The 16,386-nt window shown below is 36.2% G+C and overlaps 1 protein-coding gene across 2 annotated transcripts in view; it reads right to left on the bottom strand.

The window, feature by feature from the left end:
* Positions 1-16,386, bottom strand: part of LOC149789014 (uncharacterized) — a 92,206-nt gene that overhangs the window by 48,358 nt on the left and 27,462 nt on the right. The window contains exon 8 of one of the 2 annotated variants that reach the window (XM_089975173.1): positions 13,093-16,275. The exons of the other annotated variant lie outside the window; for it this stretch is intronic. Within the exon in view, the coding sequence (XP_089831299.1) occupies positions 15,985-16,275 (291 nt within the window). The 3' untranslated portion in view covers positions 13,093-15,984. Of the gene's footprint in view, positions 1-13,092; positions 16,276-16,386 lie in introns of those variants that run through there. 2 annotated transcript variants of the gene reach the window in all.

The raw sequence follows: 16,386 nt of genomic DNA, 5'->3' as shown, positions 1-16,386 counted from the left end.
CCACACACATACCCAGAGTTACTTATGGACTCTAATAAAAATAAACAATCAGCATATAAAAATATAAATCAATTCATAGATTCAGCAGGACTTAGGAACAAAATATAATTACTATCCCCACAAAACCAAAAGACCCAGTAACTAGCTAAATAAATTTAGAAGCCGCCACAAAAAAACATAATATATCATTCAATTTTATAAAAGTATTAATAAATAATTCACTTACGAAGCACTTATAAAAAACTAAGGAAACCGCAAAATCGGATGTTCTAGATGTCCTTAATGAACCGAGTAATCAGCTAGGATTCCGGTCCTAGATGTCCTTAACGAACAGTGTAATCGGCTAGGACTCCGGTCTCTTGCAAAATAAAGTATAAATAATATTCAATCTCTAAAAACATTAATTAATACATAACTTAAAGAGGCAATATCTAAAAACTTATAAATAACATAACGTAGGATGCACACCCTGAACACCTCGACTAGTAATACCATAATAACCTTGAAAATCTCTCTTCAAACATGATTTATACTAAGAACCTCTATAAACAGCATAGAACATTCCCCCTTTTAGAACATTTTGAAGAAAAAAAAAAAAAATCAAAAAAAAAAAAAAAAAAAAAAAAAATCGCAAGAAACACCAGGCAAATGCAACAAGAAACCAGCGATCTAAAGCAAGCAGGACCGTTCCCGACCTCTCCTTCCCACTAATGACAGCCAACCATTCAACTGTAAGATACCTTTATGGATCCACATATTGAGGCCAAACTATCAGGCTTCCTTGAATCCATAAAGGCCTGGGGGAGGTGGCACCATTCCCTTCCCCAGGAACAACTAGAAGGCTGCGGTGCAGTCAGAAAAAAGTGGCACATGCACAATTGTGCCCACGCCACTATAATTAAACTCAACAACAACAACAACACAGAGATGTCAGTCGAAAGCAATATGCAACACAAGTTTAAATTAAGATAAAACAATCAAGAGCGATAAAATAAAATATACATTCCGGATAAAATATACATCCCGGATCAGCACTATATGCTTACAAAAACCTTCTGATATAATACTGAACATCATCCAGTCAAGCGAAAACCAACATTGAAAGTGTGATGTTCATATGCTACTAATGGAACAGATCAACTGGTAGAAAAGATACCTAGCTTATTAACACCCCCACCCCAACCCATCTCGATATATATATATATATATATATATATATATATATATATATATATATATATATATATATATATATATATATATATATATAGCCAGAGCCGAAATAACCAAGCTCCACTAATTACTATAGCACAGTATCTAAAATAGAAGTACTCTTTGATGAAACTTACCCAAATGAATTAGTGGTCATTGTTTAGTGCATACTTACAGATCATGAAAATTAGCTTACAAATATTTCAGTTGTAACTATTTGAATTTATATATAATACTAGTATATATTGCACGTCAAAATGGTGATGGACATTAAGGCTTGTAAGAATTACATCACGTAATGTTTACACCTTTGCAGCGGTGGTACTTTCGGCGGTAAATTTACACCGTACGTATTATTGTTTGAATGACTTAAGGCCATACGTTAATTATCCTCTATCAGCAATGATTCCCGTCCCTTCCGTGATAAGCCTTTAACATTGCCGTCTTCGTTTACAATTGTCGTCACAGAAATAAAAATAAAAAATGTGCTGTACACTTGGTTTGGTTCGACGATATGCACTAGCCGTATCCATAACAGGAATGTTGTTTGGTTATCATTACACTTTGATCATGCTTGCCAGTTGGTTCTCGTGGGTCGGTGGTTCTTTCTGGGGTTTTCCCGGGTTCTTCCTCCACCATTAATACTGACCGCCATGTATAGCCTATCGTGTACTGAAAAATGGCGTTAAACCCCACAACAACAACAACAACAACACTTTGATCATCTTGATGCTTGCATTCAACATGCATAGAATAGAGAATAACTCGTTCAAAGCGCTTTTATGATATCGCAATTCAGGGGAAAGGTCGATATTCTGCCGTCGCGTATCCCCTCGTAAACCTATGCAAACACAATGACATGAAAAATTCAATAACTTCAAATATCTGAGTCCTCGTGATCAATGTTATATTTATCAGTATAGACACATCCTTGATGACAGCTTATAAGCAGAGAAAACCATATAATCCGTGGCATTGTCTGAATCTACATGTATTTGAAACGCATACTTTTAATGCGGCACCCAAGAGGCCCGTGCTGATTGCGGTAACGAGTCTTTCAAACTGAGATCTATAAAGGGACTGAAATTCTGTCAATTAAACAATATCTCTTTCTTTTTCAGTTATAACTAGGATAAGCTCTCAAAATATTCTTCTTCTTAAAATCTTATTTTCATTTTCAATCAAATCTGGCCAGCCAAATCCACATATACTATATTTTATATTCACCCATTTCTAGTCTGGTTCCTATTTTACCATATCATTAGTACCGTCAGTCCTGCAAAACACGTTGTCGACGTTATCCTTAGGTAAACACTGAGGTACTTGCTAAATCTAGAAGACAATGACATAATAGTAGAGGTGACAAGAAGCTACACATTGTGCAAGATGACAGACAATTCTGTGAATGCCATTTTCGACAACGTGACGGTTGTTAAAGTGTGACCGGTGCTGAAGTGTATTGTACCAACTTTGTAGAACCCTTTGTTTAAAAGACTAGATGGTGAACAGAACTGTTTGCTTATATTTGTTTCCGCTGTTGCATGCAACTGCCATTAATCTTATTCATACGCTTCCTAGGGATCATAGAGACTTGAGAGTCAAAATGTAGACAGTATCTTCAATCCGTTCCGTTAGCAACCACTGCAGTATAATACAAAATCACCAGTTTGTAAGATTTTTTATATGTCACTGTGGAAGTTTTAAATACGTTTTTTTTCTTCATTATTTGTTTACACACTAAGTCCGTTTACTGCCTTATAAGCTTCATGTATGCACCAAAACTTTACTACCAGTATAAAAAAATTGATTTCGACGTCAAAACAGAAGAACAGAAATATATTTAGTACCCCAAATCCTAAAAAAAAACAAGGAAGTAGGGAATAGAAAAAAGCAATATTTCAGCGGAAATAATGAATTGGACAAAACTGGTACATTTACAGTTTCGTGTCAGTATCAAAGTATAACTTTTACCGCGGATGATGGGGATGGGATTATATGCTCTTTTGTTAATAAGTAGTGATGCTTCCATATTCAAACAGGTACTGGGACTAGTATTGCACTATTTCTCTCTAAGTCATAAAATAGAAGGTATCATGTTACATGCTAAACTGTACAAAGACAGCTCTAATGAGTTTGTTATACTCATTTATTATGCTTTAAATATAGAGATGTTCTAATAATTTTCGTTATTGCTATTTTTGTCCTTTTGAAAATGTTATAAATTTTGGGCCGAACATCATGAATTCTGATTTTATGGTGTCACAACCACTTCTCTCTCTCTCTCTCTCTCTCTCACACACACACACACACACACACACACACACACCCTAGATTGATAATAGTGATTGAGCAGAAGAATACAGTCGATCTGGAATTTGGCGATCAGCATTAAGAGGTTAAAATGTATTTGTTTTAGGTTATTTTTTGAATTTATTTAAACATAGTCATAACAAAGACTTATTAAAATGGTACTAACAGCTACCTCGTTTGGCGCTCAGCATTAAAAGGTTAGTGTTAGGACTGGTCGGACCGGTGACAGGATAATGTGACTGGGTGGGCCATCATGATACATTCCTGCGACATGATGCCCCAATGCTAGACATCACTATAAACTGCCACATTGCAGACATCGTAGCGATATGACTGAAAAATTGTTAAAGCTACGTTAAAAATCCAAAATCACATCACATAACACATCCTCAAAGTTATGTAGCCAGTAATTTGTTAAAAGTGCCATTAAAGTCAACAACGAAGAAGCAAAACAATGATCATTAGTAACATTGATCTAGCAATGTACTTAGATCATCCTTTCAACGCTATTTCTCTGAATTGGTCCATTAGTCCCCCATATGCCGCTTCCTCAAAATTATGTAACAATATAAAACAAGACATGTAAAGAGAGAGACAGATACAGAGAGAGAGACAGAAAGAGAGAGGTAGTTATATGCTTACATAGTCTCATCAGTCATCGGATCTGCTCATAAGAAAATGTGAGTCTGCTTCAAACACCATTATCTTCCTTGTTTTCATGCATTGATGATTAAACATAACTATGTCACATGATCTAACTTGGGTCGTTATCATGCAGTAATTACCTCATATCAAGAATACATTAAACTGCCCGTATATAAATATGCCACGCATGACTTCTTTCGTATGGATAAACGAGTCATGTTTTGGGTGTTATTCGTCGTATGACTTAAAATACATGTCAACATAACCTTTCTTCCCGAAATCCACGTATATGAAACAGGTAGTCCGTTGTTCCGAAATCAATGTATATGGAACAGGTATTCCGTTGTTCCGAAATCCACGTATATGGAACAGGTATTCCGTTGCGCCGAAATCAAATTATATGGAACAGGTATTCTGTTGTTGCTACGCTTAATCCACGAAGTAGGAAAGCTGCAGAGTATTTGAAATTAGTTGGGTGGGTGTAATTGTGCATCCAATCGATGGAAGACGTGAGATAACATTAACACTGCATCAGTAAAAGTCACTTTTTCTCAGTAAACGGCGTATTATTAAAACAGCAAACGCCAGTTGCTGTTTTTTTGCAAGTTCTGAACTAATGAAATAGTAAAAGTCAGTAAGTTGTTGCACGATAAAAACATACGAAGTTTGTTTTTCTAATGTAAATTTGTCGTACCATGAAATAACATTTGTTTAATGTGAACTTACCGTACGAGAAAAAGGCAATTCGATCATTGTCTTTTGAAATTTAAGTTACATTGGTAAGGCTTGCGTTTAAACAGCTTACTTTATAAATATCTGTCTTTCAATCTTCCGGCCATGAAATACTTCCGGCCTTCAACATCATTTTATTATTTTGCTTCCATTATTGAGCGTATCTTATTGCTGAATTATTGAAGGACTTAGATTTGGAAACAGAATATTATAACACTCGCTTTATGTAATAATACCTTTCAAAAACAAAGGTACTGTTTCCTTTCTAGGTGCAACAAATTCGAAATGAAAGCAACCGAAAACAGTCAAGTTTGTTTTCATGGTGCAACAAATTTGCATTTCAGAAACAACATAACTCATGATTCTTTCAACGTGACTGTCAGTTCTTTGCGTCTCTTACATTCTGACAACTCGTATAGAAAAATGTTGTTGCATTCATTCTTGTCTTTGTGAACAAAAAGTTTATCCAATATATCTTACAAGATATGAAGTGAACCTAGATCCGCCGTTTCAAATAAACACAAACACACAACGTTACAAGAAGAAATCTTAAAAAAATATAAACCAAATTCATCTCATAAACACAGTAAATAAATTTGGGAATCGGCAGTACAATATTTCATCCTGTTGCCTTCAGTCGAGAAAAAACAAAAACCCAGACAATGGGGGAAATATTAATATACGTTCGGTAAGTTTGTAACAAAGATTAATGATCCTAATCTGCCTCATATAAACTTAATCCGTCTTCAGAAGTTGTCGCTTATGTTCGCTCCATAAGTACGTTAACAGTGAGTCAGTTTTAGAAAAGCTAGCTACTGGCATATCGTATAGGGCAGGAACCGGGGAGGGGGAGGTCATAGGTTTCCGGACGCCACCCCAAGTAGTGTATGGGGCCAGAGTAGCCTCAATGGGAATTAACATTACAGACCCCCTCTAACAATTATAGCCTTACAATTTATAGCCTCAATAGGAATTAACATTACAGACCCCTCTGAGCATGGATAGCCTGAAGACTTTGAAGTACACCGTGGGCAACTCTAGCCTCAAGGGGGGAATTTAATATGGGAATATATCGTGGGACTGTATAGAGTCAAGGAGAATGGAACATGGGAAATACAGGATCGTCACTTTGGGGACAATGTGACTTGCCATTACAAACACGGTCCCGACACTCTGGTGACAATGAGAATTGAACATGGGAGATTTATATAACACAGACAAAAGACAAACATGGATGCCACATGAAGAAAAAAAATTGAGGCAAGAAAGTCATTTTCTTTTCGTGACCTATGAGTGGCCTTGAAAAGGGCCTTTGTCGTCTACTTCTATTTTCTCCACTTCTTCAGCCATCTCCTGACCTTTCTCACTATTCCGGTCTTCTTCTTTTGGGACTCTGGCATCCAGTCAGGGTGGCCCATGGCTCTAAACTTTTGTTGGATCTTCATCCAGTAATGGCTGAGCCTCTCAAACTCTTCCTTTTTCTTTCTATTTTCTCGTTCTTTCCTATCTTTTGCCCACCTGTCCTTGGTTTTCTGCACTTCTACATCTATCACCTTTCTCATCTGTTCTTCCGCTTTTTTCAGCTGTTCACCACCCTTTTTGCCAAAGGGCTACTCTGACCATTGCTCTATCTCTTCCAAATAGCCTCTGACTTGTGTTACCTTGTACAGAGACTCTTTTATTGTCCCCAATCTGACATAGGGGGGATTAATCAATTATCTCATCCTCTTCACTTCTTCTTCTATGATCCCTTCTATCATCTCCCTGGCTAATTTATTTGGTTGACATAGGCAAGGCTGTTTGTTAGGCTCCATTCTTTTTCAATTCTTTCAATAGCATATTCTCCATCCATAATCCAAAAGTAAATATTTCTTACACCATTAGACAAAGCTGACACTGCCATCTTCTCTGGTTATTCAGCAGAATGGCGCAAACGACGAACGCGTTGAGATTTTAAATTTAAAGCACGGACGTGAAGGAAAACATCCCATATTTTTCTCTTCTCATATTATCTACTATCCACACAGAGGTGAGGAGACAACTAGCCATACTCTACTATCCACACACGCGAAGGAGCAAAAACTAAACACTTATCTACTATCCACACAAGCTGACAAGCCAAATCAAACCCCAAAATCTACCACCCATACACCAAGAAGCAGAAACAAACCCAGTATTTACTATCCACACACGCGGAGGTGCCAAATCAAACCCACAATCTACCATCCATACACGGGAGAAGCTAAAAACATCACAACAATCTAAAAAAGCATCACCACAATCTACTAACCACAAACCCATTATATACCATCCACACACGCGAACGAGCCAAATCATAACCAAAATATACTATCCACACACGCAAAGAAGTAAAAACATAACTATAATCTACTATCCACACACGGGAAGCAGCAAAATCAAACCCCAATCTACAATCCAAACACGTTAAGCAGCCAAAACAAAAGCAAAATTTACTATCCACACACAGGAGAAGATAAACGCATAGCCACACTCTACTATTCACACACGGGATGCAGCAAAAAAAACAAAAAAAAACAAAAAACAAAACCCAAACATACCATTCACACAGAAGGGACGGTTTAATAACCACACAATTTACTATTCAAACAAACGTTCGTGAGCGCTTACAAACCCAAATAATCTACTATCCATACAAACGTACATAAGCGCTTACAAACCCAAATAATCTGCTATGCACACAAACGTACGTGAGCTCTTACAAACCCAAATAATCTACTACCCACACAAACGTACGTGAGCGCTTACAAACCCAATAATCTACTATCCACACAAACGTACGTGAGCACTTACAAATCCCAATAATCTACTATCCGCACAAACGTACGTGAGCACTTACAAACCCACACAAACACAAATACACACACACACACAATCACCCCAGGAAACGAGTGAGTGTTTATAATCACACTACTAAAGATAGCTGTTTTTTCTGGAACGCCAGTTGCACCGATCTAATGACGACACCTTCCTGGTCTGGCACCACACACACATCTTCTGATCCAATCGTTCTCCCAGTTCACCCTTGTGGCTGGGAGTGCAGAAGCTTGATGGTTTGCTTCACTATCTCAGTTTCCACTTTCTGGAATAGTGAAGACTTCTCTCCTTCTTCTATGCCGCACCCGAGGATGTCTTCCTTGCCGCCGTGGCTCCTGCTCTCTCTCCTCCACGTTTTCCATTTGAGGGACAGCCGCTTTTGGTACCGGCTGTGGTTGTTGTAGGTGTGGTGTTGCTACTGGCTGTGGTGCAGCCATAGTCTGTGGAGGTTGCTTCACCTCACAACTTGGTCTCATCGTTACGTGAGACCTGATTCCCCTCTTCTTTTCCTCCTCTTCTTTCTGTCTTCTCTCTTCCTCCTCAAGCTCTATCCTGGCTTCTTCAGCAATATCCTCTGCTGACAGTTCGTCCAGGAGCCGCCTGTCATACTCCAGGTGCATCTGAAGTTCCATTAACTTAGTCCGTCTAATGCTCATTCTGCTCATTTTGCACTGTTGACAGGTCAACAATGGGTAGCCAGATTGAGGAGCATTTTCCAATTTATACTTGAAGCACGGAGGTTAAGAAAAACATTCCATAAGACCCAAATCATACATTACCTAGATGATTAGCAAAAAACGCGCGGACCTAAAAGAAACACTTACTCACTTTTTTGTACTGACAAGCACAGTTTTAATTTTTTTGACTAGCGATATAAACGAAGGACTTATAGTCACACTTATCAACCAAGATAAAGAAATCATGTGCTTATAAACGCACTTTTATTTTTTCTAACTGACTAACAGAGCAACGGCAATAAATTGAGTATTTCTTTTGGAGAGTATGGGTAGCCCTGAAAAGGTCTGTTATGGTTTTTTGTGTGAACGAAGAGTGATGGCAATCTTTTAGGATCTAAGATTGCGGCCTCGTCTGGTGACAGACTTTCTCACAGCATAAGGTCTGCTTCTTCGAAAAGAGAAAGAGACCTCTTTGGTGTCGACACGGCAGTCGACAAAACCTCTATCTTGTTCCTGCTGCTCTATTTGCTGATTCTGAAGTCTGTACTTCTCCGTCCATTCTTCTTTCTCTTTCTTGATTATGCTCTAAACAGCTCTTCTATCAGGTCGTCAGTGATTTTTAACATTCTGACATTGTCTATCTCTTCAGGTCTCGGTATCACACTTGTTATGACCAGATGCAAATTCACGTAGGCTTCGTTCAGCTTGGCTAGTATTGAGCACATCTTCGTAGGAGGATGAGTCGACAATGAATGGTCAGACTGGAGACTACCCCGCTTTTATGGTCAAAGCGCAGTCGCGAAGGAAAACATCCATACACGGTTTCGAGTCGCAACGCTAAAATAGTGTCATGTGAGGGATAGAAAGAAGCCAAAGAGCATGGTTCATGATACCCATAGCAAAAACAAACGACAAATGCATTTTCTTTCAAAACACAACAATTTTTTATTCACATAACTTACCACTAACAAATCACATTTTTTTAACATTCAAACAATTAACAAACATTTTTTTCTCAATTAATACTGTATCTTTTTAACAAGGTTGACAACATGGTGAATGAAATTGAGATTTTCACTGTTGGAAGTCATTGGGTCATGGATGTAAACTAGGTTTCCTAGCTAAAGACAAAAGATAATCATTGTGACCTATGTAAAGATGGATAACCGTCTTCCATGCCTTCTAATAGTCTTAAGTGACTTCTCTTAAACTGTTAATTTCTAGGGTATTATCGAATCCTAATTGCTATTATTGCCTGGTCCCTGAAGACCTACCACACATTTTTAAATGCGTGCCACAGTCTAAAAAAAGAAAGGGAAATATTCAAATCATAACAAAATAAAATCGGATCCCCAATCACATACCCAGAAATCATCAATAAATCCAACCCAAACCTAAACATTACCTACAAAACATAATATCATATTTCCACAAAACAGGATTATATAATAAAATATAACTAGCTGTAAAACAATTAATGTTTTAACAATCGAAAAGCTAGGGAATCAGGCTACTTAAATAGGGACCATCCAGAACAGGTGTTTTTGAGTGTCTTCCTAAGACCAGAAAGCTTGGCAAAGACATCTATTTGGAAAGAAACTATACCTAGACTGAAAAATAAAATCCAATTAAAGCCACAGAAAAACTTACAATAGAAAAATAGAAATCGACTAAATATACGTAGGACCTAAACATATAATTTAAAATAACTAGATATAACAAAATAAAAACTTTTAACAATCTCAAGATAGGGAACCAGGCTAATTAAATAAGGACCACCCAGATCAGATGTCTTTGAGAGTCTTCCTAAGACCCGAATTCTCGGCAAAGAATTATATCAAGGAAAAACTATACCTAGCCTGAAAAGTAAAACCAATTAGGCCTCACAAAATCTTTTAAATAGGAAAATAGGAATTGAATAATTATATATGACTTAATTATAATAATAATGCAAATAAATTAATATAAAATATTTTAAAATTAAAAATAAATTCTTATATTTTTCATAAATTGTTAATTTTTTCTATCCCCTTCTGCACCTTATATATACATAGGGAAATAACAGGCTCACTAACTAGGGAAACTCAGATCAGGTGTCAGTAAGACCCTACACTCAGATCGCTAGGAACTTAATAGTACCTCTGTCTGACGGCCTAAATAATAAGTGTTCTGTGAACACATAAACGCCTGGGGGATGTGGCTGTCCTTCATTCCCCCTGTAGCAATTAAAATGCCAGCTGTGCTGGCACAACCCGGTGATACATGCTCCTAGTGAGCACACATCACTTTAATTCAATTTCCATCCATCCAACGTCAACTCACGATAGTCAGCATGGTCCTAACAGACAAAGAAAATTACTTCATATAACCCTATGAAATCATACACAATGAAAACTTGGATACCATGCAATCGCAAATTCTATCAATGAACTAGTAACTGCAAAATTAAAGAGATAAATTGCATAACAACTCTAGCATCAACATATTTCCATGAAAATGAATAAACGGTACATAATATTGATCCTTGTCATATCAAACACATTTGCACAAAACAAACAATCAAAACAGAAAATTGCGTGAAAATTAAAATTGCGTACCTTAATGCTGATATCTTTCAGAAATTGTGCGTCCTCGCACTAAACTCTGTCTTTAATTACAAGACAGCCACCTGGTCCCTTTTTCTTATTTAACGAGGAAAGCACTCTTCTTTTTAGGCTTCCTCGGAACCACTCTTCCTCTCTCAGGATTTCAGACTAAAGAATTTCGACCCATGTCATCACTTCAAACTTACATTACTTCTAAAATGTACGCCTTAATTTACTCTGGCCAATCGTAAGAAGCAGTTCATAAATTATCCAAGATAATCATTTCTTTCGTCAGATTTTAGACAGTATACGGTGTATATAACTTTTTCTTTGAAAAATTATAACTTGACATTGGTTCCTGTCAAGCGGTTATGGTAGGTAGTTCAAATGTTCACTTTTTCAGGACAGCGTTGCAATGCCCTGGTCAATGTCACTGAGTCATAAATGCAAGCTTTTCACTGACATGGGGGGGGGAGAAAAGAAGAAAGGTCGAAGTGACCCTTCACAAAGACGTCTCTGGCTTAATGCGAAAAAATTGTAATGCTCAATGCATTCAACTTCAAGGTTCAATACAATTCAAAATTCGACACTTTACAAACACACACACACACACACACGCGCGCGCGCACACACACACACACACATAATATTATGCTTTAAAAGAATCGTAACCTACCGATTGTCTTCCTTTAATATTAACCTTCATTTCATATATATATATATATATATATATATATATATATATATATATATATATATATATATATATATATATATATATATATATATATATATATATATGTAATGAAGTCTAATATTAAAAGGAAGACAATCGGTAGTTACGATTCTTTTAAAGCATGATAGTATGATATTACCACGCCACATCGATCCATCTGATACATGTAATGAGACGTCTATTATCAAAAGCAAAGTCCGCATGATATATTGAATTATGCTACATATGAAGTGAAATTGGAGAGCATAGCGTAATTTAATAAATTAACATCAACTACAATTCTGAAAAACTAGAAGATATCTTTATAGATATTTTTAGCATGGAAGGCTCCAAAGAATCTGGCTTAGAAACTTTCTACAGAAAAGGAATGAGTTAAGGCATCTTATATGAGAATATGAACACTTGTTCCCAGATAGAGCATAAGAAATTACAACCTTTGCTACTCTAGATGGACTTTGTCAATATAGATTGATGCCAGTTGCATACTATGGAATAAATAAGCAATCAGATTCATTCCTGTTTTGCATGCATTCCTATTTTTAATTATTATTCCATATATTTAAATCAGTCTGCAGATGAATTGATATTTTGTTTAGATTAATTCGAGCGTAGACTTTTGTTAGGACTAATCGTTGGAACTAAAACTTGCTCATGGGACTCGAATATTACTTTGGAACTGTTGCTAATTATTAAAAGGTGTTCTGGGTAAAATCCTTTTAACATGCCAGGACTGTTGGCGGACCAGTATATTCTTGGAACTAAAATTTATACAGAATATTTCAATCTCTTGGACAGTATAAATACCTTTCAAGGATTATTTTGTATTTTGTTCAAAGTACTGTACGTTCCTCTTAAATGTTCATTTTATAACATTGATAATTGAACTGTATGTTAGGTTTTACAACATTTGTTTGTTTTACATCGTTCTGTTACTTAGTTGATAACCATATAGTCCCATCTATCTATCTATCTATCTGTCTGTCTGTCTGTCTATCTATCTATCTATCTATCTATCTATCTATCTATCTATCTATCTATCTTCCGAGAGTAGATATTGAGGCACATAAAATACATTAGTAGTTATGTGATGTGTTTTTACACGAGTAAAAGAGGGATGCGAGTTATTGTCAGAAAGAATGTGAATTAAAACACATGGTTCTTTATTACTAACTTGTTTGATGAGATTGTAAAATTAAATGTGCATACAACAGCCTACTTTTTCCAACATCGACAAAGTCAAAAGGAAGGTTGAAAGAGAAAAGACAGAATTCCATAGGTTAGTCGTGTAAACATTACAAAGTCAAAGTATATGGGTACATAATTAGAACAAAGACAAACGTTGTGTTTTGATCCTTTCCACGTTCGTGACTTTGTATTGAACATAAATGATATTAGTGAACCATACATTTGCTATGTATTTACAGCATACCATAACTATTTGAACAAAGTAAAATAAAGTAAACGTGCTAAGAAATTGAACACTGAGACATAAAGTACACTACGAAAATTATTTGAGGATGCAACCGCAATAAACATGATTATTATATATTGAGCATTCTCTACCTAAGCTATGTATTTACAGTACTATAACTGTTTGAGCAAAATATACCTAGTAAAGGTGCTAACAAATGAAACACTGAGACAAACGGTATTATGAAACAAAGAGATTGTTGAAGCCGTATAAACTTTTACGAGATTAATGTGGATGGAACCGCCTTAAAACCGAACAAATGGAGAAACAAACAACCCCGCCCCCCCAAAAAAACCCACAACAACAAACAAAATAGAAAGAAAGCAACAATAAAAAAATGTTTAAACAAACATATCATTAACAACAAGATAGCATGCAACAATTATATATAGGGAAGTATGATGGGGTGGAGGTGGGAAAAATGTATGCATAAAAAGAAAACATGTCAGCACCCAAGAAGGAAATTCTCAACTGACACCAAAGTCCCTAGGAGAGAGAATCCCTCCGCGCGCAGCCAGTGCGAAAGCATTGCGATTGGCTGGTCAGAATACGTGATTGAAAACTTTAAATATATTGGTCATTGACAGTGCGTTACATGACAAATCTGGCTGGAAATTGTAGACTCAATCACACCTCCCATAAATGTCCTTACGCGAGGGTAAATCGTTTTATGTGATGTGTTCTTACCCATGTAGAAGTTATTGTCAGAAGGAAAGTTAATGAAAACACCGGGTTATGTACTTTTATCTTGTTTGATGAGATTCTAAAATTAGATGTGCTACACCAGCCGACTCTTTCCGACATCTATAGAGTCGAAAGGAAGACAGAGAGTGAAAAGACAGAATTTCCTAAGTCAGGCGTGCTAATATTACAAAGTCAAAGTATATGGGTACATAATTAAAACAAAGAGAAAAGTTGTGTTTGATGCTGGCCACTTTCGTGACTTTGTATTGAACATAAATGATATTATTTAAACAACAATATGCTATATATTTACAGTATAACATAGCCATTTGGACAAAGTATATATAATAAATGTACTAAGAAATCGAACAATGAAACATTGCGTGTGATACAGACATTGTTTGTGGCTGCAACGGCCATAAAGAGAAATGCAGCAAATATAGCTTGCTGCATTTCTGGCATCCACAAAAACGTTCGTGTGGCAAAGAAACTAAAACGACCAGCATCAAAGAAAAGAAAATATCAATGTTAATCAAATTTTAACCAATGCATTCTGAAGTGCTGGGGCAGAAGAGTACCTTCATACTCTCCAGTAGTTAATATCCATAAGCGAACGTAAATCGTTTTAAAGCTATACTTTGCTGTATACCCAATTTTATTAAACTGATAAGATATTGTATCGTTTCAATCGTGGGAAACGTTTCCATGAACAATAGCGTTTTCACCTTCATTCGTACTCTAAAGATGATCTGCACAGTCATGTTTTCAGCTTTTTAAATTTTTTGTAGTCAAGACTGAGACGAAGTAGATAGAATATGATTCCAATAGTCCAGTCTTGAAAGTACTAAGAAACACAGAGGTGTATCAACGGAACGAAAATTTCGAATGGAGTGAATTCACATCAGCTACAGATAAGCAGAATTGTCCATTTCATTACATGTTGGTGCAATGACAGCGTGCTGTCAAACGTGACACATAGGTTTCGTACTAACTGTATAAATTTAATGATGGCATTGCTGATACTTATTGCCTGAGGTAAACGATATGAATGAGAAACGTTTAGCTTGGTTATCAGGATGGCTTCATTTTATTAATATAGGTACCGCACTGAGGTTTAACAATGTTGGAAGTGGTTCAAAATGTTAAGAAAATGTATTCTTCTGTTTTTATCCACTGATGATAATTGCAATATAAAACATTTGTATATCCTAGTAAGCTTAAATATCCAGAATTTATTTGTTTGTGATATTTCAATATGTTTATGTTGATATATGAATGCAAACAGCTACGCTCTAATTCTGATGTGCAGCTCGTGGACTATTATTACAACTGCCAACAAATATTTTTACTTCAGAGTTCAAAAAACAGTATGACCAAGTACAACAAATAAACAAATTAAAACAAGTAAAATAGATATATGAAACGAATCGATAGATTTTCTTTATTTATTTTCTTGTTTATCATATTGCATCAGTGCAATTCCGGAAAAGAGCAATGGCTTCATCGTGACATTTTATTTCTGTATTTCAATGAGAGTCGAAATCAACATATTTTGTGTTATTTCATGTACAGTTCTTCAGCATACAGAAACCGGCCTTTCAGTAGACGTCTGCACATCAGTTTCGTAATACCGAGTGAAAAGAAAAGATTGCAAAGACTTACATAGAATATTCATATAAAATGACAATAAAATCAAATGACTCAGGATAGACACCAATTAAACTAGATGGAAAGTAGCTAATGTTAGAAGATAATAGGATCTAATATGTATAGCAGCATTCTCAGATTGGAGATTGGTATCAAGGAATAATTATTACCTGTTTTATATTTGCATGTGTATTTCTATGCTTATGTGACTTTTCTCTTACTAAAGCAGTCTCGATCACAATCATAACGTCTATGAAGTTATGTTCCTTTTGGAAGATAATGATAAACGATGTAATTGTTGTGGAAACATATGGCAAAGTAGTTCAAGATGTGGTACAGGATAAATCGTTCTCACCGGAAAGGAAATTAATGCTTCTGGATATTAAACATAACACGGTGGGGACATGGAAAATTGGTTATATATAGGTCTTACACATCATTATTTCCTCTGACAGATTCGTAAGAAGGGTCCGTGCTAGCTGTTACTCTTAGCTGTGTATTGACAGTCTGAACTGGGGGTCTGGAAAAAGTTCTTTCGTCTCGTGTATTCATAACCTGACTGGATGACTGCCTTGCACGAGTCATTGTTGAACCAGAGTGGCTGACATCTACGTTGAAACCACGGTTCTCTCCGTTCATAAGCCAAAGGGGTATACCAGTGGGATCATGTGAATCATAAACAGGTAGTTGTGTCGAGAAAATTAGGCACCTGGGATCATGCTGAAACGAAACAATTATGCAATAGGTCAGAAAAATGCGAAACAATCTATGTTCGCGATTGTGTACTGTAATAACAAAACACATGGACATTAATTTTCATTTAGTTACATT

Source organism: Sinohyriopsis cumingii, chromosome 11, assembly GCF_028554795.1.
Source record: "Sinohyriopsis cumingii isolate HCF-2022 chromosome 11, ASM2855479v2, whole genome shotgun sequence".
NCBI classification, from domain to species: domain Eukaryota; kingdom Metazoa; phylum Mollusca; class Bivalvia; order Unionida; family Unionidae; genus Sinohyriopsis; species Sinohyriopsis cumingii.
The sequence above is the reverse complement of the archived record's forward strand: the minus strand, read 5'-3'. Positions and strand labels throughout refer to the sequence as shown.